This window comes from Manduca sexta, chromosome 26 (assembly GCF_014839805.1).
Source record: "Manduca sexta isolate Smith_Timp_Sample1 chromosome 26, JHU_Msex_v1.0, whole genome shotgun sequence".
Lineage (NCBI taxonomy): Eukaryota > Metazoa > Arthropoda > Insecta > Lepidoptera > Sphingidae > Manduca > Manduca sexta.
In genome coordinates, this window is record NC_051140.1 from 13,469,763 (window position 1) to 13,497,162 (window position 27,400).

The 27,400-nt window shown below is 33.3% G+C and overlaps 4 protein-coding genes and 1 long non-coding RNA gene across 12 annotated transcripts in view; 3 read left to right on the forward strand and 2 right to left on the reverse strand.

The window, feature by feature from the left end:
- Positions 1–1,355: 1,355 nt before the first annotated feature.
- Positions 1,356–7,262, forward strand: LOC115441134 (succinyl-CoA:3-ketoacid coenzyme A transferase 1, mitochondrial). Its single transcript, XM_030165756.2, has 9 exons — positions 1,356–1,599; positions 1,702–1,900; positions 2,243–2,361; positions 2,876–3,016; positions 5,108–5,519; positions 5,601–5,756; positions 5,851–5,972; positions 6,200–6,370; positions 6,886–7,262. The coding sequence occupies exons 1-9, from the start codon at positions 1,528–1,530 to the stop codon at positions 7,045–7,047; spliced, it is 1,554 nt and encodes a 517-aa protein (XP_030021616.1). The 5' UTR covers positions 1,356–1,527; the 3' UTR covers positions 7,048–7,262.
- A 365-nt stretch (positions 7,263–7,627) lies between these two features.
- Positions 7,628–11,968, forward strand: LOC115441131 (peripherin-2). 6 transcript variants are annotated; one of them, XR_005113105.1, is made up of 8 exons: positions 7,628–7,947; positions 8,965–9,091; positions 9,373–9,586; positions 9,659–9,792; positions 10,263–10,416; positions 11,107–11,363; positions 11,477–11,653; positions 11,875–11,968. XR_005113105.1 is itself a non-coding variant. In XM_037443654.1 (7 exons), the coding sequence occupies exons 1-7, from the start codon at positions 7,845–7,847 to the stop codon at positions 11,535–11,537; spliced, it is 1,050 nt and encodes a 349-aa protein (XP_037299551.1). In that variant the 5' UTR covers positions 7,628–7,844; the 3' UTR covers positions 11,538–11,850. The 6 variants fall into 6 exon arrangements, 4 of the variants coding, with proteins under 4 accessions (XP_037299551.1, XP_030021612.1, XP_037299553.1 ...); XM_037443654.1 differs by lacking the exon at positions 11,875–11,968 and having other exon boundaries at positions 11,477–11,850; XM_030165752.2 differs by lacking the exon at positions 11,875–11,968 and having other exon boundaries at positions 7,629–7,947; positions 11,164–11,363; positions 11,477–11,850.
- Positions 11,969–11,977: 9 nt separating this feature from the next.
- LOC119188335 (39S ribosomal protein L20, mitochondrial-like) lies at positions 11,978–12,801 on the forward strand. The gene is made up of 2 exons (XM_037443657.1): positions 11,978–12,176; positions 12,256–12,801. The coding sequence occupies exon 2, from the start codon at positions 12,262–12,264 to the stop codon at positions 12,739–12,741; it is 480 nt and encodes a 159-aa protein (XP_037299554.1). The 5' UTR covers positions 11,978–12,176; positions 12,256–12,261; the 3' UTR covers positions 12,742–12,801.
- On the reverse strand, positions 12,738–14,958 carry LOC115441133. Of its 2 annotated transcripts, none has more exons than XR_003938427.2 (3): positions 14,843–14,958; positions 14,450–14,659; positions 12,738–12,947 (listed from the first exon to the last, which is right to left on the reverse strand). It is a non-coding gene; the product is annotated as an uncharacterized LOC115441133 (long non-coding RNA). The 2 variants fall into 2 exon arrangements; XR_005113107.1 differs by having other exon boundaries at positions 12,818–12,947; positions 14,772–14,958.
- Positions 14,959–16,255: 1,297 nt separating this feature from the next.
- LOC115441118 (pancreatic triacylglycerol lipase) overlaps positions 16,256–27,400 on the reverse strand; it is a 40,131-nt gene continuing 28,986 nt past the window's right edge. Inside the window, exons 2-15 of one of the 2 annotated variants that reach the window (XM_030165736.2) lie at positions 21,896–22,051; positions 21,535–21,655; positions 21,087–21,234; positions 20,858–21,010; positions 20,688–20,777; positions 20,354–20,489; positions 19,818–20,048; positions 19,597–19,672; positions 19,374–19,510; positions 19,111–19,172; positions 18,823–18,899; positions 18,673–18,742; positions 18,476–18,600; positions 16,256–18,271 (exon numbers count right to left, since the gene is read on the reverse strand). In XM_030165736.2, coding sequence (XP_030021596.1) covers positions 18,166–18,271; positions 18,476–18,600; positions 18,673–18,742; positions 18,823–18,899; positions 19,111–19,172; positions 19,374–19,510; positions 19,597–19,672; positions 19,818–20,048; positions 20,354–20,489; positions 20,688–20,777; positions 20,858–21,010; positions 21,087–21,234; positions 21,535–21,655; positions 21,896–22,043 — 1,680 coding nt within the window. In that variant the 5' untranslated portion in view covers positions 22,044–22,051 and the 3' untranslated portion in view covers positions 16,256–18,165. The remainder of the gene's footprint in view (positions 18,272–18,475; positions 18,601–18,672; positions 18,743–18,822; positions 18,900–19,110; positions 19,173–19,373; positions 19,511–19,596; positions 19,673–19,817; positions 20,049–20,353; positions 20,490–20,687; positions 20,778–20,857; positions 21,011–21,086; positions 21,235–21,534; positions 21,656–21,895; positions 22,052–27,400) is intronic. The other variant, XM_030165737.2, reaches the window with a different exon arrangement.

Here is a 27,400-nt window from a genome sequence, read left to right on the forward strand (position 1 = left end):
TTGTGCTATTCCATGATTGCATGTGATATATTCCACTTATGACTATATTTTGATATACTTTGGTTTTTATCAACCTCGAAACAAATACTCGACCCCAACATTTTTATGCTTTTTAGAGTCGAGTTATTGAAAATAAACATTCGTGGCACTCTAGAAGCTTTCTTTTTTAACATTATAGGGAATATTTTATGGAACATGAATTTAAATCCATGTTCGTTCTGCAGCTGTTTAATAAAATTAAAACAAGGAACGTGTTGCAAAATCACCCGCACAACAAAGAGTGCGACTGACAACTATAATTATATATTTTACACAACAGGCAGAGGAGATAATGGTCCCGTTTTGTAAAAACTAACTCAATGTCAACAATATCGTACTGATTCCTAAGGTTCCATGAATATGATATCTTGGAGATAAACCTGTCTTCACTTGATATCCTGCATACATTTTTAACTTTAGACAACTCACATGCGGTTTTTAAAGCGAGAAATAGTTTCGTCGTACGAACTGGAAATCGAACCCATATTATTCATAGACGTTATTTATCTAAGGACGGAGCATTGCTTTGATAACGAGTCTGTTTCTCAGCTTTGTTTATCGTACAGCCAACTAGATTCAAGTTGTATCTCAATATTAGCCGATCACCGTTGTGATGGATGGATGAACGGCCCTATGTCTACGCACTGCGAAGACTGTCATGCCGTCAGCACTGAGAAACAGACTTGTTACCACAGCAAAGATAGTGTTTAGATAAATAACGTCTATGAATAAGGGGTAAGTCTACAACAACTTTAACCTGCCCCGCATGTCTTGCCTATTTTCCGGGAGTAAGAAAAGAGGACCCCGACTGCAACTGTGTCGCCCCTGCTTAAAAATATTCTGCCTGTATGTCTATGCGGCCTATTGACAAATCCGGTACTGCAAGGAGTGGATTTTTTTAGTCTCTTGTTACATATTTAAAAGTTGTAGAAGAAATAAAATAATATTACGGGAATTATATAAAACAGTAGCAGATATTGATCAGAACCCTAATGTGTTTACCTTGTCATTAATTATTCAAAAGTAGGAACGAGTTAATGAATAAAACAGTCGCTCATATTAATGGCCGCGTTGACCTCGCTCGGCTATACAAACAACCGCCACTATGTGTACAGAGAGAGCGAGCTTATAGTTATCAATGTTTATCACTGTGAGGTAACAATGTGCGTATTATTTTTTTCTAACCTACCTAAGTATTAATTTTTGAAATTGATTAAATTTACTAACTTAGGTATGCATTTCATACTCTAGAAAATATTCTTTTAAATTTATTTTCTTCATTCTTTGACAGGCAGCTGATGAAATGACGAATTGAAGTTAGTTGATAGCGAGAAGCTTACCATTGAGCGTTCTTGTCAATTATTACTGACGAAAACACACACTCGCATTTCAGTATCGAGTCAACACTCTACACGAGTGAAGTGAGTGTAGAGTAAAACGTTTATTTATACTTGTTACAAGAGCAGGAATCATTTCGTGGTTTCTACAATGTTTAGTAAATTTATTATAGTGAAAATAAATGCGTTTTCAAGTGCAAAACAGAGTTTTAATATTGGAAGAGTGAGTACCTACATTTTATTATCTATTAATACTTTATTACCCGGCTTTGCAAGTTTCTTAACCCATATATTACAATGTTTTCTAACTTCGGTATGTTTTTAGATAGTAGCTTGTGCAAATTATAGCACAGCTGCACAACGGTCTAAAATATATGAGAATGCTAATGATGCTATAAAAGATATAAGCGACGGATCAAAACTTTTAGTTGGTGGTTTTGGATTATGCGGAATTCCCGAAAATCTTATCCAAGCCTTGAACTCCAAACGTGTTGCTGGTCTCACTGTGGTTTCTAATAATGCTGGTAACATTCATAATATCATTATTTTGTTTACTTTGCAATGTATTATCGTAATTGATATAAATTCCATTCATAAGAATGCAGTTACATATTATTAAGTATTTTAATTATTATTCGGCGAGAATCTGTTATGGGAATATTTTTTCCATAAATATATCAAAATATGTATCTAGACATTTGCTCTGGTCTTAAAGCTTGAATTCTTTGTACAATGGTGTACTAAAATATGTACAATATATAGATAAATAAGTAAGTAAATATGTTTATTGCATAACTTTGGTTGATAAAATAAAACTGGTTCAAAAGGTCGTAACTTGTTATTTAATTTTACAAATGAATTCACAGGAATCGACGATTTTGGCCTTGGCATTTTACTTAAGAGTAAGCAAATCAAGCGGATGATTTCATCGTATGTAGGAGAAAATGCAGAGTTTGAAAGACAATTTCTTAGTGGCGAGTTGGAGGTAAGGTGATAATATTTATTTGCACAACTATTTACTTATACAAATTTATTTAAATAACAGCCGCACCATTTCGCCACGAAAAAGAGCTGACACTGGATAAAATAATGTTAAGATTATTACCACAAAATAGTCTTCGCTTATTTAATGGCCCGTAGGAAATTAGTTCGCAAATAAGCGGACAAAAACTGAAGTTGGAAAGTGCTCTTATGAAAAATATTTATATGTTGTGGTTAGCCTAGTAACTGTTTGCTGTAAGTTTGCAAAATATCTATAGAATGGCAGAGTTCATCATAATAATATTATATTTATTACTGTCACTGTTGTTTTTGTACATGTAGGTACTTACTTTAATAAACACATCGCGACGTTGTTTTTCAATGGAAATCTCATAAGGCAAACCAGCGTACAATATAAAGGTAATAATAATGGGGATATTTTGATGTTAAATTCAACTCTATAACCCTACTAGTGCCTACGAATAAACTGCGATAGTTAAAAATATGTAAAATTACAGGTTGAGCTCACTCCTCAAGGTACTCTAGCTGAACGAATCCGCGCAGGCGGTGCTGGTATTCCTGCATTTTTCACCCCTACTGGGTTTGGCACTCTTATACAAGAAGGCGGTTCTCCAATTAAATACACTAAGGAAGGAAAGGTAGGTACTAGATTTTTATTAAATATATACCTAGGTTATTAAAATAATAAACTCATGCATCACGCTTTTAACCCCGAAGTAGTATGCCGAGGTGCAAATAAAACACCCAATTTTTACCGTGTGTGTTCCGTGATCCATCCCAGGATGAGATAGGAGGTGAGTCTATTGTCATATCGGGCACAATTTCCAGGCTTCACATATAGAGAAGAAAACCCAATATCACTGCCCGGCCCGGGATTCGAATCCAACACCTTAGAGCGGCAGTCGTACTGCACATGCAATAAAAATACGCCACCGAGGCAATTAAAATAATATTACAAATTTATTTATAGAATATAAGATAGGTACATCTTAATCTTAGGCTATGATGTTTATTGTAATATTATCGGTATTTTAAATGGAGCTTGATATGGAATGTTAACAAGTAATGTCAGTGTGATAGTTAAAGGCAGTATGCGCTCAAACTTTAGAAATTCCTAATAAAGACAGGTATTTAAAACCATGTTCCGCAAAATTTTCATCGTTACGTAGTAAAAGTCTTATGCCTCATTCAGACTACATCATCATAGGCGAATATGCCGTCAAATAGGCGAATATAACTATGGATTTTGAGCAACGAATATATCCGAATAAGCAGTTTACACACTTGTGTTCGTCAATATATGTGTCTGCTCGGCAAGTACCTACATCTGAGGTTAGACAAGACATTTCATTGCACGATCAAATCTATCCGGTTTTAAAGATATTTGATTATGAATGAATTAACAGATCTTTAGATCCGGGGTTAAGCGGCGATAGCCTAGTTGGTTGTGCAATGCTGAGACGAATGTTCGCGGGTTTAAATCCCAAAGGCACACACCACAGACTTTCTTAAAAAATATGTGTGTATTCTTTGTAAGTTATTGCTCTAACGGTGAAGGAAAACATCGTGAGGAAACATGCATACTTCATTAGTTCTCTATAGGAATTTTTAGGGTCTGTGAGGTCTACCATTCCGAACTAGGCCAGCGTGGTGGACTAAGGCGTAATGTCTCTCAGTAGTAGAGGACGCCTAATACATGACATGAGTTGTAGAGAGACGTTATTTTAATCATACAAATATAAATATTGTATTTTTTTAGAATAATAGTTTGAGAAACGTTTACTACGTTAAAAACTGGGTTATTAAGGTGCCCATAACTGTGGCAACATTACCACGCTATACATATAGCAAGCATCATATCTGCTGAATTATATCTGGTGCAACCTTGCGTTGCACCAGATATAATTCAGCAAGGAAATCCTCATCGTTTTTCTTAGACGTCATCATACATTAATGTTCTACTGATGTTGAATTGTCACATCAAAGCTGAAGCTTCTATTTGCTATCAAATCAATGCAATACAATAAATTTACGTATGTTATCGTAAAGTTAAGATATTTCTGTCAGTTTTATCCGCAAGGGTAGGCACATCATTACATGTTATCTTCGTAACATGACAACAAGATTAATCCGAATAATTGATAATGACAAATATCAAATGGATGATAAAGTAAGAGGAGTAGCATCTAAGTAATAATAATAGATAGAATCAAAGACGGCCAAGTACCTAGTGAGAACCTCCTCAGATAAAAATTAGATAAATGTTATATTAATTCCGAACATTTAATATTCGTTGTTGTTGTTTTTTTTAAGTAAATTCATACTAATAACACTTCTTTCTAGTAACTAGACTCGTACAACAAGTTAAAGAAGTTAATGCTCTAACTTATAAAGTACAATTTTGTAATTGAAACGGAACTTTAAGGTTTGCGTCTTGTTGTTTAAGCTTTAAATTTTAAATAGATTAAAATCACATTTAAAGCTTATACATATCGAAAGCATATTGTAGGCAAATAAACTGATTATGAAAAGGTCTAGAGTCTGCGGGGTTCTAAATCTTGGCCCGCACGAATACTAAAACATCAATCATATAGTCTTTAGTCAGTCAGTCTATGTAAATTAATATATTACATGTTTTACGACTTGTATTATATCATACAATTTAAAAAATAAAATGACGTCCTTGTTCATATCATATCATACGCATGATAAAGTAATTTAATTTCCAGATTGAAATTCCAAGTTCTGCTCGCCATGTCCAACAATTTAATGGAAAGCAATATATAATGGAGGAAGCTATTACCGGTGATTTTGCTCTTGTAAAGGCCTGGAAAGCTGATAAATACGGAAATTTAATATTTAGGAAGAGTGCACGTAATTTTAATCCTGCAATGTGCAGGGCTGCGCGAATTACGATAGCTGAAGTTGAGGAGATTGTGGAAGAAATAGATCCAGACTTTGTCCATGTTCCGTCTATTTATGTGCACAGAATCATAAAAGGAGAAAAGTTCGAAAAAAGGATTGAGAGAAAAACAATAAAAAAACCGGAACAAAAAGGAAAATCAAATTCACCAAGGGAGAGAATAATAAGACGAGCTGCATTAGAGTTCAAAGATGGAATGCATGCTAATCTTGGAATTGGTATATCTACTTTTTTTAATTTAGTTACGAATAATACAAACAACAATGAAAGGAACTGAATAAAACTTATGGTATTTTTAGGTATGCCAATGTTGGCTAGTAACTACATACCACAAAATGTAAAAGTCCTCTTGCAATCTGAGAATGGAATTCTCGGACTTGGTCCATTCCCAACGGAGCAGGAAGTCGACGCGGATCTTATAAATGCTGGAAAAGAAACCGTAACCGTCCTGCCAGGTATTTTTTTTTATATAAAAATAAAAAAGAATCTGTTATAATTTAGGTACAAGAAGTTCACCTTCCAATTAATAAATAAATACTTTACTTTTAGGAGCATCTTATTTTTCATCGGACGACAGTTTTGGAATGATCCGTGGAGGCCATATTGATTTAACTATTCTTGGCGCAATGCAGGTTTCACAATTTGGTGATTTATCAAATTGGATGATTCCGGTTGGTTTATTTTCTTTTTAGATTATTTAAACCAGCTTGCAATGCAGCAATGCAAGCAGCAATAATCGTATCTAGATTATTGTCTTTAGTACCACTTATTTAATTAATAACTTATCAATAGCTGACTAATTATCCGTAAAATATTTATTAAAATAGTAACAAGAGTGGTTTTCTAAAATGTAATAACCAAAGTATATTTTAGCATTTTTATATTTCGCTTTTTTTAGGGCAAAATGGTGAAAGGGATGGGTGGTGCTATGGATTTAGTTTCGGCTCCAAGAACGAAAGTAGTTGTAACGATGGAACACTCTGCTAAAGACGGATCCCATAAGATACTTCCAGAATGTAATTTACCACTAACAGGAAAGAATTGCGTTGATATGATTATCACAGAAAAGGTAAATATTTTTTTTTAGGATCTACTTTGTAATGACTTATTCTGAGAAAATTCACTAATGAATTACCGGGAGACGATGGGGGAAAGGAATATTTCCTTCGCTACTTTTTTACTTTACTAAATTTAATATGACGAAATTTTAAAGGCCGAAATATCCATGATTATTAATTATTTTTACGTTTTTCTTTCAACTGCGAGAACTAATCACTAACTAGACGTGAATTTAAATTCTTTACTTGCCAATACTTGTTTAGTTACCCAGATTAAAGGTGAAACAAAATGTATGAAAATGGACCTTGAGGTATCGCCTTAAGGAAATACAAAAAAATTTTTTTTTACTTTCGTTTGTAATAATCGATTGTTTGGATTTGTCGAATTAACCAAATATAATAATAATTGAAAAGTCGATATGTACATTATTTACAGTATAAACATTACTTTTTCTACTTCGAATATCTATATAAAAGTCGTTTAAATAAAAAATTATAATTATAATGATTGAATATTATTTTACAGTGTGTTTTTGAAATAGATAAGGAGAAGGGCCTTACATTGACTGAGTTAGCCGAAGGAGTTAAGGTAGAAGACATTATTGTGAGCGTCGGTTGTGAATTCAGTGTGTCTCCTAAACTCAAAGTAATGGGTGACGTTACGAGACCAGAAACTTTCACTGAATAAATCGATGCGCGTGCCGGATGTACGTAACTACTTTTGTTATTATCAGTGATTACTGAGTGACTGCGAATATTAAATAAAAATATACGTACAGGTATCTACTTTGCTTTAAATATTTTTTTACAATATTTTGTAGCATTTATTGCTTATACGTAAAATTTATGCACATTTTTGTTATTTGATCATGTACGTTAATTAAAATATATTCTATTGTTAAAGAAGTCTATTCATTTATCGAAGGTTTTATGCGGATCATATTAATAATAATAATATGACCAGCAAATCAGTGACGGCTTTAGTAGACGCGAGGCCCCGTCCTGGAGCAAAAACGATAAAGGTCCCTAATTTCAACAGTTTCATGAGATTGAGATGCTTTGTTCATCATGGTGTTGGCCTAAAAAAAGACCCATAACTTAATCACCAATATTAAATCAATTTAAAAAAACACGTACCCTCACATGTAACATTTTGGGTAAATTTTTTTAATATAAACGGAAATCTGAAAGTAAATAATTAAGATTAAAAAGGTAAACGTTAAACTCGTTTATTTTTTTTATTAATTAACTTATTAATAAGTTATTAGTGTTTTAATCTGAGGTTTTAATATTACTCTTTGGATCACAATGACATAAAAATTTAGACATAGATAATTTTATGTGTCTTTTCTTGGTCTCTTTGCATAGATTACACGTAATTGTAATTTTTAAGCTTATTAGGGATCATTTATATTTTGACTTATCAGCTTATTTTCTATATTATTATTATTAAGACAAGTTATTAATTTTACTTATTTTTGAGAAATGAAAGCTAAAGGCCCTAATCATCCTTTTGTGGTATGGGCTTCATATTTTTTATGGCTCATATCTTTATTTTCAATAACGTGGTCGCTGCTGTTGTTTCTTTGTAAGTGGTGGTTATCATATATCTTAGTATCTCCCATAAAGATTAGATTATGTGGATCAGTGAAAGATAAGTTTAGGTAAATCATAATTGTAACACAAATCTGGTATTTATTTCATAAAAATCTTATTTAATTTGGACAATTTGGCTAAATCCATACACAGAATTCACATTGTTAATGCCTATTATGTAGGTACTTATAAGGTTTAATCACTTTCTATTATATCAATGATGATATGGTATGTTATCTGATATCTGACGGCTTGCGACTATTCATATAAATATGTACATGATGCAGTACTATGACGATTATTTAAAAATAGTAGTAGTAAAATTTTCGAGGCCCTGGAGGGAAAATATCTATAAAATAAATAATGAATGTTCACATATTAAACTCGCTCATGAGTCATGTGGCATTCCTTTTGCCCCAGAACACTACAACTAACACGGAAGCCACAAATAACCCAATCTTCATGTCAAGTCAGTCATGACGTGATTATGTTTTGTCATATTAGTCGACATGTACCCGAGACTGACTAGTGACTAACCTAATTACCCTATTTATATTTGGCTAATTAGGAATAAAGTCTCGCTAAGTACTAAAAGTATTTGCACCATAGTTAATAATTTTGGTTAAATAGGGTCTTTACCAACTACCTATTCTTCGTTAATCAAAATCGAAACTCTTACAAAGTGTAATAACATATCGGGTATTTTTGTCCAGTATCAGACCGGGATTTGGAATACTGCTCGGTAAACATCAATAGGCTTTTTTTACGTGGGGCTTAACATAACCGACGTCAAGTAGATAAGAGCTTTGCTTACCTCTGAAATGTGTCAAAACTTTAATATTGTCTATAAAATGCTGTGTGTGAAAATCGTTATTTTAAACTTTTTATCTTCTCACTCGAGTTAGCATTAAAATACAATGATTATTTTGAGAGATCGCTGACCGAGAAACCCTTTTCTCGTATAGGGATACGTGATAGTATTAAATTAACCGTGATTTTAAACACACAGTTGTTGGAGATATGCTAATAATAACTGGAACTGATCTGGTGAATGCATTCGTACTACTCTCGGGCATAATAATGCTGCCTACTAATGTGCACATGTTGTATTCTATTGCAAGCGGAAAAAAACTTGAGTATGATGCGGATATTTTTCGTAGATTATTTTTGCAAGTGTTGTTAGTAAACAGAAACACATGTGCTAAGTCGTTGTCTTCTATCTCTGCTAGGTCGGATAATGTGTTCTACTGCTCTGGTACCTATAATTTCCAGTAAATATCTGCCAACACATGAGTTAATGACTAAATTGTACATATTAAAAACTTCATTATGAGTTGCATTAAATAATTATTTGGTAGTTAGCGTCAAAAACTAATGAAATATCAGACATTACTTAACATATTTATATTGATTACAGCCATAAAGCTAAGGTCGTTTGCTGTCCCATCTGGCTGTGCATAGTATGGATAATAATAATTAATTTTGTCGGGGTTATACTATGTATCCAGAGGATACGATTATGCCAAGAAACCGTCATGAGGAATTTATCAATGGGAATGCGAAACTACAGGAATATGCCCAAATACAAACATTTTATAGACAATTTGCAGTGGGTGCTTGGCTGCTGCGGGGTAAACATACTTATTAATAAAAATAATCTTGTGTTTGTGAGACATAAGCTCTTAAATTCAGTGTGATTTTAGCTCAATTCATACAAAGATTGGTTTGATCACGACTGGTGCGACAAAATGCGAGACTATGAATGGGACCCGTCTATTAATAAACGCGTTGCTCAAAATAAAAAACAACCAACGGCTACAGACAGCGTGCCACTGAGGTATCTAATCATATTACGGTATTCCTACTACTAATATTAAAATGCGAATGTTTGTTAGAATTCAGAAGTAATCTCATAATCATTCGGATTCGTATGAATTCTTAGTTCGTACACAGGGACACCAAATGCTGAATGAGATAGATGATATAGATAATACATAGACTGAGGAATGAGAACACAGTGGGTCTTCTCAAATAGGAAATGACGTTCATTATTTACCTTAATTTATTTATAATATTATGCCATTTCGATACTTATGTAATTAATCCCTGGACGCTATACCGAATAGTTGCCAAACTGGGGAATGTTTTGGTTCTATCGTCGTTCATAATGCAGACTTTCGAAAAATACTTTAATAAAACAGTAGATACCTACCTAATATTTATATATTACTTATTTACCGTAGAATCTTAGACATTTGTAATAAATAGGTTACTTGTATAGTGTTAAAAATATTGTTGGTTCTTCAGCTGTTGCAAAAGTGGATCGTGTATATCAAATTATTTATTGGAACTGGGTTCGTATTCAATTAACACAAATGGCTGTGGAGACTTGGTATACCAAATAATAACAATATCGATGAACGTACATCTAGTAATGTTTCTTACTATAATTATTGTAGAGGTAAGATTATTATATTTATTTGACTCTAATGTGGTCAGTTCAATACATTTTATTACCCGTATTACAAAAAAAAATTGCGTAAATTTCTACCTAAGTATCTATGCTATAACCGTTTTGAAAGACACCGACAATCACAGGCCAATCAAAAAAGTTCTATAAATTTGCATATATTTTACTAGTTATTTATACTGTATGATGAAACCGCTCCAGAAAACCAAGATTTGTGATAGTGCTGTTGATTCCTGACACGATGACACAAAAAATGCGATCAAATCAAATACATTAAACTATAATTAGTTATAGCCTGAACATGAGGGCCAAATGTTTGCTCCAAAAATACAGAAAATATGCTAATATTCAAAACGTGCCAATTATGATATGGAAAAAATATGAAGTATTTTACATTGATGTTTTGCTATTTCACGAAAGTAACCACCACATAAGCGCAAAATTTTTGTATGAAAATCTTCCCTATGTCCGCTCTATATTTATAATCTTAGAACTCTTTCGATCAAATATTCCGAATATTTTTCATTTTATTTATGATTTTTTGTAGGTAACACAAATAACCAATGATCTAATATGAGCCGAGCGCGCTGCGCGTCAATTCAATTGTAAAATTTCATAATGTTTTTAGTGTCATCATTCATCGTCTCACAGATGTTTGCACTATAACGTCTTCGTTTTCAGGAGCGGTTACCTAAAGTACCCTCGATATGTTTATTATGCAAATTTACTATTCAACAGCTTATTATACTCAAATGTATAGTTAAAAAAAATAAGTCACCCTGTAAATCTAAACGAAACAAATTAAATGTAAGACATATAATGCCGATAAAAAATAATTTCAATGCGTCAAGTGAATCTTTGCAACTAAATCCCGACGATAGTGAAGATTTGGATGAAAGTGCGGTACAAGTTGAACGTATTAAAATGGACATTTACAAGTAACGATCGTTTTAATATTATATTTTAGTGTAATAAGTATTTTTAATACATATTAAGGCATCTAACGTCCCGAGCCCGTGCAAATCCATATTAAGTATTTATTTATTTTCAGAAGTGCTGGTCTAAATCAATACCAAGGCTGTGTGGATTCTATGGAAAGAGTATTCGAATGACCTTCACTCATACAATCTTATCAATATTTTTATAAAAATATTATGTTTTGTGTAAAAGGTTGTAAAAAAGTAATATTATCTACCTGCTTAGGTACCTATTGAGATCATAGAACGTAGTTAGTATACTTACATTATATTTAAATTTATTAACAACTAGCTGACCCGGCGAACTTCGCACCGCCTAACAGTCGATTCTTTAAATTTTTCTAAATACTTATTCTGCTATTCAAGACACTGGGTCAGCTAGTAAGATAAAAAAAGAAAGTTGATAAGTCATCTCAATCCTTTGTTCTTTACACAAAGCTTCGCAAATCTAATTTTGATAATATCATTTCAGGCTAATTTAGTATCGATATTACCAATCATTCGATATATAATTGCATCCCTAGTACCCTAAGCGTCAATTTGACAAAACATATGTAAGACTAGGCAGTATGTCGGAAGACTATAGCCTGTCCTCTAAGGACGAAAAAAAATCTATTTGACAAATGACATTTTCAGCACCTATTCCGATAGACGCTTAGGTTATGTATTCGGTATTCCTAAATTTTGCTACCATTTCATCAGTTTTTGCATTCAGACTGCTTAATTTATTATAAGCAGTTATAGAAGTTGTCATTATATTATTTAAACTATATCGTAAGTAAATTGCTAATAGTTCGTGGTTCAAAATATTCCTACTGTTTATAGATAAACTTGAAATTTGGAATTATTTTAGGTTGCAATGGTATTTCTGTCTATTGTAAATTATGTGCGCGCCCGTGGGCCGGACGAAATTTGGAGGAAAAGAAGAATTTTCAAGCTAGCTGCACATTACATTGGCCGCCGCAGAAATTGTTATTCAGTCGCTGTTAGAAATGTGCATCGCGCTTTGGTATATGCTACTAAAGCTAGAAAGTTAAAAAAAGAGGACATGAAAGAGCTTTGGGACACCAGAATAACATCAGCCTGTGAACAACATAATATTACACGTTTTTCACTCAAAGAAGGTTTGGAGAGGGCCAATATTGCATTGGATAGGAAATCACTATCGGATTTGGCCTGTTGGGAACCGCGCACATTTGAATGCTTGGCAGCTGTAGCCAAACAGAAGCTAGAATTAGATGGGTTTGTTGATGGAGTTGATAAAAAACACCCAACTGGTGTCAATTTGAATCTAAAAGATGTAATGCTAGATGCTTGGTTAAAAGAAAGAAAAAATTAGGGATTTAGTTTATTTATTAGTCAACTAGCATAGTAACAATAAAAAAAAAATTAATATCTACACAGTATTTTTTTTTTCACTAGCTTTCCAATTCTTTTTTCAACTGTTTAGTTAATTCTTTTTGTTTTTCAAGGAGATACAGGTTTTCTATTTTTCTTCTCTGTTGGCGTTCTATATCCTTGACTACACCTTCATGCATTTTTTCTCTGGAAATAAAAGCAAATAATTTATACCAGATCAACATATGTGGTTATTTTCATGTGGTTGTTGACAATCTCAGAGCCAAATGAAGGCAAATACTAAAATACTGATGGATACTTAAATCATTAAAAAACAGGTTTACATATTTTAATAAAAAAACATTCTTATTGGCATGTTTCGTCTATCTATGTGTTTGTAATAAGTTGCTATTAAAAAAAAAATGATACAATAAAGTGACAGAGCCTTTGAACTACCACTTGATCAAAATTAGTCAAGTAATAACTTTGTAATAATTTGTTTAGCTCACAATAGATCTCTTACAGCATCTATGAAGGATAAAGTCCAAAAATCATTCTTTTGTAACATATTCTATAACAAGGATAGTTGATGGGGGCAAAATCTGAAAGTTGATCTGGGGAGGACAGCGGTAATATCAGATAGGTAATTCCAATACTTTAATATTTTTTTATTGCTTTGTCATAGACAGTAGAAACACCATCCAAAATCTTGAATTACAAAGTATTGTTTGGTATTCCACTATACTCGCCACCCTGAGACATGACATATCAAGTGTTATTATGGTCAATAGTTACACTGGCTGTAATGTCCTTCAAACCGGAACACAACAGTGACAACACACTGCTGCTCAGTGGCAGAAATCTATATTGCGGTGGTACCTACCCAGGTGGACTCTCACATATGAGACACCTACCACCGGTGACAGAAATAGATATTGCAATATTACAAGTACAATCAATCACAGAAGGAGCTAAACTAACCTAAAATGCTCCTATATGTGAACTTTAATTTTTGTCAATCTTCTTAATATCTTTGTAATCATTTAGTTTATTTTAGTGAACAATAAAGCATATTTTGTTAATAAGGACATATAAGTGTAAGGCTTGACTATGTCTATACCTTTGAGCAGATCATCATCCCATTTTCCCTTTTCAGTTGTAAGCAGAAATATTATTATATTAAAAGTCGTGACCTGTTTCCCATTTAACAAAAAAAGAAACACAATCTGTGCGGACTATGAGCAGTAAAACATATATTACTTTAACTGATCCAGGGATTGAACCTGAGATATGCAGATGGCAGGCAATCCAAAATACTACCACACAAAAGCCATTCAATAGCTGGTGGTATGTGCTAGCTATTGCTAGTTTTTTCTGGTTTACAATGATTCTATCACTGATATGAATGTAAAATTGATAAAATATTGTATCAAAGGTCTGCTTTAAATCTGAATTTGGAACAAATAGTTTTTGCCTTGTTTTTTGATGAAATTATGAGATACTTATTAACATAGTAAATTTACTTTTTAATATAATTGACCTATAATATTAGGTATTAATTACTTTCAATATCAGATGTTATTGGTTACATAACTGAACATATTACATAATTAGGATCCAACAAACATGATTCTTATTTTAAAATGAAAGTAGTTCTCTATTACATACAATAATTATGGAGATGTATAGAAGTGAATTCAACTTCTTACCTATCTGTTTGTTGTTTTATGTGTACGTAGGCTACAATACCAATAGTAGCAACACAAGAGAGCCCTAGCACCAATTTAGATGTTTGTGAAGACATTTTTTTTTTTTTATCTCTGTCTCAGTATAAACAGCTGCATTCTTTCCAGTTTTGCTTTCTAGGTTGCACCTTATGTTTATAATCTGCCCCTTGATAATATTTTCTTGGCACCAATCTATGGAGTATATGTCAATATTTAAGATTTAAATAATGATTGATAATATTTTTAAGTATAATATTAAAACATAAAAACATTTCAAAATTATGTAAACATTCTTATTAAGCACCTTATCATATTGTAATTTGTATTTAATATAAATTTAAAGCCATTTAGTTTTTGTAAATCATAGTAATTTACCTAATATGTCAATGCACGAAACACAGAAACCTTAAAATCTCTAATTTTAATATTAATCTTGCTTGGAAGCGAGGTTTAAACTTGAAGTTTTGACTTCGGTCTCAAATTTTCTTACCTTTTTTATGTCATTTATAAATGTCATATGTCATAGTTATATCAGAAATGACATTTGTCAAATGTCAATTATATTTTTTAATTCGTTCCTTATGAAAGTGGTGAATGTCCAAGACCATGCTGCCATGTTTATTTTCATTGAAAATGATATCCAAAAAATGCTTTAGAAGTAAATCTTTACTTACTTCACCTTTAAGGTACATTTCAGACACAATTCATAATTAAATGCATTTACTCAAGACATTAACTGTATCTTAATCCCAATCAAAAATCAAGATATTTTATCGGTAGGCTTTGACCATTACATTATTTTTGCTTTTGATTGTGATTTGAGAACATTTATAGAGATGCACATTACCATTTGATCTTGTTACCATCTATTTTAAAAGCGTATTTCATTTCATTCTTTTTTCGGTATTTCAATTTCAAGGGCTTTTCTCCCGGGGTGCTTTAATTGCTTAGCCGCGCCGGCCCAGTCTCATCTGGGTCCAACCATCGCAATAAGTATCTAAGGGCGTCGTTAAGACGGAGGGGGGGGGGGAGAGTCGCCCCTCCTCCAAATATAAAGCAACCAAAGTCCTAAGTCTTTGACTTGACTTGCTTGGTCGATCATTCCCGCACGTTGAAACTCGAGTGAATTCCACAATTCCATTCCTAATATTGCGTACGCTTAATCTTAATCTATGTTATTGTTAAAGCGGGAAGGGGGGAGTGGGGGAGGATCATGTGCTCTCTACTTTACGTAGAATTCATAAGTACTTTTCTCATTCTCGATATCCACTTGCCGACTAGCACCAGTGTGCTTGTACGGCAGTACTTATACACAGCATGTTCATCATGTCATATAGGTACAATTGCAAGAAAAAAACAAAATTGCACTACTTTGTGCTTTTGTGTTGGCCACTAAACTAACCCAATAATTATGTAGCCACTTTATGCTTGAGCCTTGTATGCCTATGGAACGTTCTATCCACTACGGACAATGCAGCAAGTCGAAGCCTAGTACGTGAATCATAACAATAGTAGGATGATGTGGTAAGTTTTCGTGGTAAGCTTTAAAATTTACGTTCCGTACTTGGGTAGGTTTTCCGTAATTAAGTAGGTTTGGATCTATTAAAATTTATAAATGAATAACAATTGAATTAAGTACAATTACATCTTTATTAAAATAGGGCAAGTATATGAAAGTATATTATTTCTTATGATGTGGTAGTCATACAACAAAATAAAAAATAAATATTAAACCTATTGAGTAATAAAAATTAATACATAATTACCTAGTTACTTAGATATTTATAATTTTCTTTATTAAATATGTATTTACAAGCTTGGTGCTAGAATAATATTCTATAAGTAGGTATGTACAATATGTATACCTAATGTTGTAGTTAGGTATTGATGTGCCTCGCATAGTCTCTGTTAATTAAATAATAAGTAGGTATGAATTATAAATTATGTTACTAGTACACATTCTCTTATTGTACCTACTTATAGTAAATAAAATAAGAGATTTAATAACTAATAATAATAAGTTTACAATTTCAACAGCGTAAGGATAAGATTACATTTTAGTTTATTATCTGGTGGCCTTAGACTGTGGCTTAAAAGCCCTCCCCGAGCAAATACTTCCATACTAATTGGCCCCGCGCGAGTTCCTGGTGAGAATATGCATAGATTTTCGACTATATTTTTTTAAAAAACAATGTAAGGCCATTTGAAATATTTAAACTACCGAAATGATGCTTATAAAATTGTTCTTCTTAATTTTTGGTTGCAAATTTAAATATATGTTTCTTTAGGAGGAGATGCATGAAGTCGACAATTATAGTCGCATTTTGATTATGAAACAAACGAAACAATATCAACATAAAAAAAATATTAAGTAACCAAAGAAAAGGTAACGAATAATAGAAGTAAGTATGATGTTTAATTTTTTTTCTATATTTATTTATAATAAATTTTATAAACATAACTTTTAAAAATACGGTTAGCGCAGCGCGTCGTTTTGCTGGGGTAGGGCTTTAATAGTACTTATTTAAAATTTTCACCACTGTCTTTTGGGTAAAATTGTCTTAATAAAAATATGTTGCGTATAGTATGCATATTCCCTCTCACAAGTAGAGAAGGCCCGAGCCCAGCAGTAGGATAGTAAATATATAGTACCAGGTTGATATTATTATATTCACTTAAGTGTCAACCTGTGTCCATTTTTCATGCCAAGTTTGACTTAAGGCTATGATTACAAACTATTGAAACAGTTATAATTTTATTTAATGATTTCCGGAGATATATTTGCCGGAGTCTACCTTGTGCCAACCAGGGACAGGGTTTCCGCTTGAATCACACTTGCGCAGTTTAAAAACATTTTTTATGGAAAACATCACGAGCTTTGAGCATATTATTGTCAAAAACTGGTGATAATTATTTAATATGAGGTATTGCCTGATATCGCACAAACAAAACATTGTCTGACCAATAAGTCGTAGTCCATTTGTTCATGTTATGAAGATTAACAGATTTTAGTAAACAGTGGTTTCGATTTAAACGTTGTTGACGAATTTTGGTGACAACTTGTAATTATATGATGAGCCACTTCAATCTATGTATCAATGCCGAATCAATGCGGTTTAGTTCTAGTTCTAGTCTACCATTGGGCCAGGCCGGTCACCTCCAAGAGTCAGAGAGACAGTTCTGGACAAATCATATTAGAGACACTGACTCAAAACGCTCTTCAGTTTAATTTATTACCCTATTGCAATGTCTAGCATGTGTTTATTTCGTTTTTAATTGACAACATGTTATTGAATTTTATCCCTTTTATTGACATCAGCGGATGTTGTAAAGGTAGAGCGTGTTTAATTAGTCAATCTCAACGGTCGTCGGGTCAAAGAGCGAATACTTCAGAATACCATGTTGTAAGTACTTTCTACGTACCGTATCAAACTAGTTAAGAGTTTTCCATGATATTGCATATGATTGTAATAGTGTAAGGACAGATTAAAAGACAAATTTTATCATTAAATGAAAATAACGTGTATAATTTACATTTACAATTTTCACTAAAATCATGGGAGTCATAGCCTCATTATATTTACAATTTATGAGTTTTTTCATTTTCTTATGAATTATCACTTTTCTTCACTGCTATATGCCACATAAAACGCGTCCATTTATAGATATTGACAATCTACGGGATGCGTATGTCACAGCTACCTGCTGCAGTTGTCGTAGAAACTGGCTGATCCTCGATTGGGGATTTCAGCGAATTCACGCTTTGGCGTGCACAATTTACTACTAAAGTCCACATTACGTTTCCTGAAAAAAACGTTAGTTGTTTAACAAAGATTTTGTAGTAAGTATAACACATTTTTTTTAGTATGAAGACTATGCTTCCTTCACGAACAACGTCGTTTTATTAAGTGTTGTATGTGGAAAATTATCATAAAAAATACACCAGAGGTCGAAGGGGTAAAACTACTCATAAATAATTTGTTGTAATTTTGAAAATGGATCCCATACCCTCTGCTTGGCAGTTCCATTTGATCAACTAGCACAGATTTCACGTACAGTCGATCGTTGCACCACAGAATGCATAGAGATCGCGGTTCTAGTACATTCATATCGTACTCCCACGATAACTCCACCTGTTAAAAGAAGTTCCAAGTTAGTTTTACATTTATAGTGCTTGCTCATTCTATTTATTTTTATATGTTTACCTTCCTGACTTTACCCCCCATGTCCATGGGATGTGTAACCACAATTGTGTATGATGTTCCGTGTTCTAATCTGGAATTTGTGAAATACAAAATGAGATTGTGGTGGTTCGTTTTAAAACTTTTATTTGGTTATAGTTTTAAAAAACTTACTTGACGTAGTTGTTTGGTGTCAAGTCCATTCCCCTTATTACTCCTCTATCAGAGAGTAATGTTACTTTCAGAAAACCCTGCGCATAAAGAAACCGATATAAAGTAAACATTTTTTATTTAAGTCTTTATACTATAGCCACTTCAGCAATCACATTGAAAAGAATAAAACTAGAGTTTAGGCTTCTTGTTGAAAAGGAAACTTTTTTAATTGACGACTTTGTTAGTAAAAGTTCAGACTGCTTATGTCATTTTCTGCCCTAATAATGTAATGAAGATGGAAATATTTACCTGTACCCAAGATTCTGCGCCTTTGGGGTTTGCTAATTGAATAGAAACCTTGTAGTGTCGCTCTGAAATCAATATAAGATACCATTAGAAAACTTTTGCATTTGAAGAATGAACCCGAGATTTCCTATGAACTTTTCGGTAATCACTGGATTATAAATAAATTAGAGATTACCAAATTCGAATTAGAAATAGTACCAATTTCGGTTACTTTATTCTACACCACTCTGACGTCATCGTGACAAGACATTATACAAGTTACTTACGACAAAACGGTAGTTCTTTGCCGGTGCTAAGGTAGTATTTAGCTCCGATTGTGTCATGTTCTTCGGAAGGATAGACTTCATTCTCTGTTTGGTTATTCTTGTTTGATATTAATCCTGGCGTACTATCTGCATGGAATCTACAAATGATTTAACATTGTACATCAAATAATCGAAAGGATTATTATTATTGAATTATTTAATATTTATTTTTACATAAACTTACCCCATTATAGCGCAACCGTGCCCACAATGGAAACATTTTCCCGCTAAGAAATGCTGATACGATGGACATTGGTGACCTTAAAATATATTTCAAGTGGTAAATTTTGGAATTTGTGGTTACGTATTAAGTTAAAGCAATATAAACTTATAAATAAATTTTACTTGATCTTTATAATAAAGTAAATTTATAAATAGGCGTAAAAAATATAATAAGACACTTACCAATATAAGGACATTTTCCGTTAATAGATTCTGTGAAAAGTTTAATAGCTCTAACATGATTGCACGCCACTAAAACTCTAGACGCCTCTTCCAAACCTTGTTTTACCAAAGTGAGTGGTACCAATGGTCCTTCCGTAAGATCACATCCAGGTTGCTCCTTACCATTGTTCGGGTAAAAATCTAAGTGTCCCACTGGTTGTGACATCCCATATCCTGCCATAAATACAAAATCTGTCGCACGTGTGAAATAAACACGTCCATTAATTAGTTGACAATGCAATAAATATAATAGAAACAAATAATTGATATACATATACGAACGGAATCTAGCGAAGCAGCTAAATATATTTACAAATTTACATAATATATACATACAAGTTAGTAAATTAACGATGGTGAAGCAACAAAGCACTATGTGTTTGATGACAATGTAATTAATATTATGTAAGATGTGATAAACATAAAAGGTGCAGTATGGATTATAAAAAGCGAAAGTGCTGTAACCAATTCATAAGAAGTCACGTAGTTGGGATTACCTAAAAGGAATATGCTTTTCCCGTCTGTGTGAATGACGTCGACCAATTGCGCGTCAGACGGGTCTAGTCTCACGTGTGTTGGCATTCCTTGAAAGTAAGGCTCGGCTGGATCGAGACCCGTGATCCTCCCTAGGCCCTAGAAATGAGCAACTAAATCAAAGATAATAAGACCACTCAGTGGGCGAAAAATTGTTTTATGTTAATAAGGAATTACATAAAAAGTAATTACACATATGAAAGAAGACAATTGTTTTAAGTACTTTTACAAGGAAACATTTTACCTACTAATATTATAAGAACAAGTTACGTGGTAGGTATTCAATTTAATACATACTTCTATCCTCTCTCCAGCGTAGCCTGCTGTGTGTGCTCCGAGAGAGTGACCAATAATGTGAACATCTTGAGGATTCAGCTCGTGGTCTTTCTATAAATAACGAAATCGAGGTTTATTTCTTGTGTTAAACATATTTTTTGTTTCCATAGTTTAAGTTCGAAGTGATTTACTTGTAGAGTGTTAATGAAATGAGCCACTTCGAGTCCAACAAGTCTTGTATTGGCAGTAGCTTGTGTGTATAAAGGAAGACTGCCACCTGCCCAATCCACGATTACAACGTTAAAGTCCCCAGCCCTTACGAGTTCATCTTTCATTTCACTGACCTGGAATTACAATTTTGTATATTACACATCTAAAAACAGAAGAAACAGCTGTTAATGTAATGAAAAATAATTTAACCCAGTTAGAGAGCGGCGTATCGATGAATCCGTGTATAATCATTTTTGTAGGTCTTGACGGGCTGAAGTTAGATTTAACTATCGTCTTGTTAACATTTACGTTCAATAACTGTCCCTCTGTTGGATTTTTCTTTGTGTACAAAATAAACCTGAAAAGTGATTTTGAGTTTATGTCCACTGCCAAACTAGGCACAAGAAGTTTTATGTTCGAAACATCTGGTATATAAGTATTGTTTAGATAAAACGCAGTTGCTAGGCACTCAAAAAGTCCATACGTTATAGTTGCATTCTACATTTATTTCTATAGCATCAGCTGGCGAAGCAATAATAATTAATAGCGTATAGTAGGCATAGCTATATATCGTTAAATTTGATCATTGGGCTGAATATACCCAGATATATGTATTATGTAAACAAATAATCGCCTGGAAGATTTTTAACATAGGTACCTGGTATTGATGACTACCCTGGGTAGTGGAAAAACGTTGAATGGTCGATGTATAAGATGATACCAACTTCGTGTGATGTTTAAACAACCCAACTCATCGTAACATCTTGTTTCATTTTCAACTGAAAATAACAACATTTTGTTTTTATAGTCGGACCGTTTTCATAAAGTTATTAATTTTGCTCTTATCTCCGGCGCCTAAATTCTAATATGTAGACACAAAATGCAAATATATCAACGAAAAACCAAAAATATTCTTGAATTGCAGTTCTGCTAAGTACTTTAAGGGTGTAGGCAAGTCATGAGAGATATAATAACGATGCTAAGTCTTTAATGTCTTCCTACATTAAAATGATACGTACATGGTAACCATGGAATGTTAACTTCGATTCGATCAGAACGGGCCCAATTGAAGGGATCCAGTATTCCACCGAAGGCAGGTTGAAGACCTAATAAAATGCACCAAAGCATCACTCGTAGATGTCTGTCTGTGAGGTGAAGTCTTCGCATATTTTTATCTGAAATTTAGAAATAAATTCATGAAATAAATATAAAAATACATTGGAGCATGATATAGTATATGTGCTGTTGTACAATATGAATAGCTTGGCGTGACTTGTAGATCGCTGTCCCACTAAAAACTAAGTACTAACGTCACGCTATTTCGATTCATATTATTATGTTTAGCACAGGATGAGATTCAGAGGGTTCAACAAGGTGTGAGAGTTTGGTTACACTAGCTTTTGCTGAACTCTCCAGCCGCGTACACGTCCGGGAGAAAATTGTCTCGATAGCACTCGGGTATAATGTTGCTACCCATTAACCAACGAACTTAGAGGATAGAAAAACAATCAAAAATTATGAATAGAAGTTTCTCGCATTAAAGATATACGTGATCTTAGATTATATCTTTAATTAGTTTTCCCTGAGACTCGCCGAGCTTCACTGCTCGGTGTCATAAAATGCGTGCCACTGCTGATCCTGGCTTATAGGAGTTGTAGTGGTGGGTGTGAGGGCGGGAAAGTCTCCATATACGTGATCTTATGAGAAGCAGGATCAAAAAGTCTGTAATTAATCTGACCAACGAACTCAAGGATAAATTAAAGCGTAGATCACTTTTTCTATTGCTTCTTGCTGCTTTTCAAACAGCTTTTTATTAATATACTTAGATACCCAAGCCCAAAATGTTATAATATTGAACGTTCAAAAGACTGGTATGCGAAGGTTGACAGTGTAACCCGTGTAATAAAGTAATCATAACAATTTAACGAAATAAACGTTAAATTTAATTGATTTATAATTAAAATCTCTTCGCACCACACCGAATCTAAATGTTACATTAATAGTGGTCAAGATGTTTTCAACCAAAATGAATTGGCGTTTAGTAACCGAAGAGATATTTACTTTCACTTATCATTCCAAAGAGAACTGGAGCAAATTGCAATAAACGTTAAAGCCGGTATATAAAAATATAATGAACTCATCAGTAAAATTTATGCTGCCAAGGTGCGAAGTACTAATATCATAATAACTTCCGTTGTTAAACTTTTATTGTTCTGCGGAAGTATGATTTATTGATGCAATGTCTTGCACGTTAAATTATATACCGATTGTAATTAAAATTGAACTAGTATGATTTATGTTACGGACTCCGGTGTACCTGATATTTTATTTTATTTAGTAACAAATACCTACATAAAATGCATATTACTCGTGTATTACTGTTGGTTGATGTATAGATTTTATAAAATTAATATGAGTTCATAGTAATAATAAGATAGAAGAGTCACGAGACAAGAGTCAATGAACAATAAAAAAAAATAACAACTTAACACCTTTCTTCGAGCAAAGAGCAAGTTACGAGTAGGAATATGTATAGATTTACGAATAATTTCTTAAAAAATAAATTTAGGTCTTTTTTTGTCAATTTTAAACTACCAAAATGTTCCTTATTACATTATCTATCAAATAGTGTTGATTAAAAATTTATATGATGTATACATGTCTTACACTTTAGGATGAGATGCAAGGAATCAAAAATTTTCATTAATTATGTTAAAAAAACAATATCAACACCATAAAAATTAAACAACTAAGGCAAAGATAAGACATTGTAGAATTACTTATGTTGTTTAATTTTTTTCTACCTGTATTATAATTTTCATATAGATAACTTCTAAAAATACGGTTAGTGCACCAATTTGCTGGGGTCACCGCCTTAAACATTTAAATCGCTAATATGTGAAAGCAGCATGTAACGGCGAATATCTTAAAATTTTGAAATAGTTATCGTTGATTGACATAAAATAGTTAAACACACCCAGACTATAAAGTATCTTCCCTTACGTGCTGAATATATTTATAATATTGTCCGATGAATATCTGCAAAGTATGAATTCATGTTTATGTTATCAAATCGTTCAGATATATTAATACATTTCTTATAGTTAGTGTAAGGGTTCTAAAGCATTCCATGAAAGAGGTAAGTTAGAGTGGATTAGGTTGATGGTGATTTATTACTCCATTATATGGAGTGGGGCTCGCGAGATCACCAGTTAAACATGAATGTAAAAACTTTGGCAACATTAGCAAAGCTGAGAGATTAAATATTGAAATCTATTTGTTAAAGTATGTATGTCATATTGACGTTATTATGAGCTTTCGCCCCCGGTACATAGCGACAACGTGCGGTCTCACATAAATGTATCTTGCATCGTTTAGTTTGTCCTCTTATTCATATGTATGTATCTATACATATGTATGTATGTATTAATCGCAACAAAATACTTTCTGTTTAAATACATTGTGAAACGACCTTTATGCAATTGGTGTCGTTGAAGTACATTTCGTTTAAAAAGATTATCTACGGGTTTATTTGAAAATGTAACTAACAATAGTTAGCAGTAAAGTTTGTAATCGACATACTCAAAACACATATTTCGCATGTTACTGGAGTAGTTTTGTAAGCCAAGTAAGAACATTGGATATAAGAGTGTGTAATGTATTTTAGTTAAATTAAAACATAGACATATTTAATATGTGTTCCCGGTTTACATGGCACATAAAATAGCTGGCGATATGTGTGCGTGATATTAAAATCTATCTACCCTGTAAACTGAAAAGGGAACTCGTGATGCTTTTATTATGCAGACTAAAATATTGAATAACCTTCTTTTGTCGCTTGCTGTTGACCTACAATGGTCGATGTCGTGGGTGCGGTACTCGAGAAGCTTGGTTCAAGCGGAAGGTCCTCGACGAACGACACCATTTCGAAGGATAGTACCTAATACATTAACTCTATTTCAAGTCGTTAACATTACATTTTTTCCATTGATCTCATTTCAGTTCCTGAATATTTATCTACTCTTGTATAATTATAACCTGACAAAACTAAATTTTAACTGTCGATATAATATTGTAACACCGGTGTTCAACTTATATTCACCAATAAGCTTTTTTACCGTTATATATAAAATCTCTGCTAGTATACTCTCTTACATCCACTTCACATACTTACCGTCTAATTGTCTAATTCACTCACATTTTACACACAATATGCATATTGTCTCCACATATATCATACAATCATTATTGCATAGGCCTTGCTCGCATCGTTACATAAAGAAAACTGTCTCCATGGTCACTAGTCTTCAATTCTTTGTATTCCATAAAGTTGTTACAGCACTTGTTACAGAATATGGGTGATTACGAGCTCATGAAAAATATTGATATAATGAAGGATATCACATGTTACGAATTTGTTTCACCAGAGGAGTGTCGAGATTTCTTTTTGTGTCATAATTTTAATTTTAAACTATTATCACTAAATATAAGAAGCATAAATAAAAATTTTGACACTCTTCAAATATACTTACTAAGAACCAAGGTAACATTTGACATTCTAGTTTTAACAGAATGTAGATTGAGCGAGACTACCATAATTAGCGAACTACCAGGATACATACACTTCAACACGACAAATAACATTAATCAAAATGGTGGCGTAGTTGTCTACGTTAAAAATACATTACAAGCATCAATACGGGAACCTTCATTAACTGAGGCATGTGGTCTAATTATAGACTTAGATAAATATATGACATTATTCTGTATCTATAGATCACCCTCTTTTAGAAACACAACACCTTTTCTAAACTCACTTGATCAATACCTTTCATCATACAGAGATAGACAGACAATTATCCTGACAGGGGATATTAACATTGACACACTTTCACCAGAGTCCACGGACTACCTATGCTTGAACGCCGAACATGGCTTACAACCCGCCATAAACAAACCAACTCGCCAAAACGCATGTCTCGACCACATCCTTGTAAAGTGTAATTTTTCCGCAACAGGTATAGTGTGCGATTTTGATGTCACGGATCACAAAGCAACTATTATTGGCATAGAAACATGTAAAGTTCGTTCCTAAAGCCCACTAGACAAAGAATGGTCATTAATTACGAAGGGGTCGCTCGTGACCTAGGCCAGTTCAATTGGGACGCATTTTTCACTGAAACTAATGTGGACTTTATGGCTGAAAGTTACGTCTCAGTAATTAAAAATACCATAAACAATAACTCAAAATTACAAAGGATTAGTCGCACTAAATTTAACATTGAGCCATGGATGACTCCAGGCCTACTCAGATGTTCACGGTTCCGCGACAACCTTCATTTAAAAACAAAACAAGACCCCAACAACGAAACGCTTAAAGTAACATATACACGATACCAAAACTTTTATAGAAATTTAGTTAGAAATATAAAACGAAACTGCGAAACTACCCTACTACAGACAAATTCCACGAACACGAAACACCTTTGGCAATCTATAAAAAGTGTATGCAATCTAAAGACTAAAAATGAACCTGCAATTGATTTACTCACACTATCCGATAGTCCGACTGATTCGTTAAATATTGTAAACCAACACTTCTCAACAGTAGGGCAGACCCTAGCTTTTAATATACTAACTCAGCTCGGCGAAACAGAGGAAAGCCTTCCTGCAATATCAAATGTTCCAAACTCACCAACCAAATCTCTCTTTCTTTCGCCAACCGATAATGAAGAGGTAAGGGACATTATTAATAATCTAAAATTGAATAGCGCCCCAGGTTTAGATGGAATTGACTCCCGCCTCTTAAAGCTTTGCCTTAAACATATTTCCGAACCTCTAGTACATCTCTTTAATACAAGCATAAGCACTGGTAAGTTTCCAGCCATATGGAAGGTGGCCTCAGTTACTCCAATTCACAAGAACGGTGCCAAAGACATACCCGATAACTATCGTCCAATATCCCTCTTGAGCATCCCATCTAAAATACTTGAAAATATTGTTAATAGGCGTCTTATTCAATACATAGAGTCCAATAACCTCTTATCTCCACGTCAGTTTGGTTTTCGCAGGGGTAAATCAACGGAAAATGCCGTAACTTTATTAACGGACCTTGTCAGTGCCAGCTTAGATAAGGGTGACTGCTGTTTAGGCGTTTTTGTGGACCTAGCAAAAGCCTTTGACACAATTTCCACAAAAATACTTCTTCAAAAACTGGAGAAATTAGGGATAAGGGGTTTAACATTGGAATGGTTTAGAAGTTATCTTTCAAACCGCAAACAACTGGTAAGGGTGGAAACCCACCATAGTGAAACACTTCCAGTACAATTTGGCGTCCCCAAGGTAGTACACTGGGTCCTACCTTATTCATAATCTATATGAATGATATCCACAGCATCAAAATACCAAATGCTGACATTATTTGCTATGCTGACGATACGGCTGTTTTGTTTACTGATAAAGATTGGCCTTCCACATTCATCGCTGCAGAACGGTATGGAAACCATCAACAAGTGGATGCAATA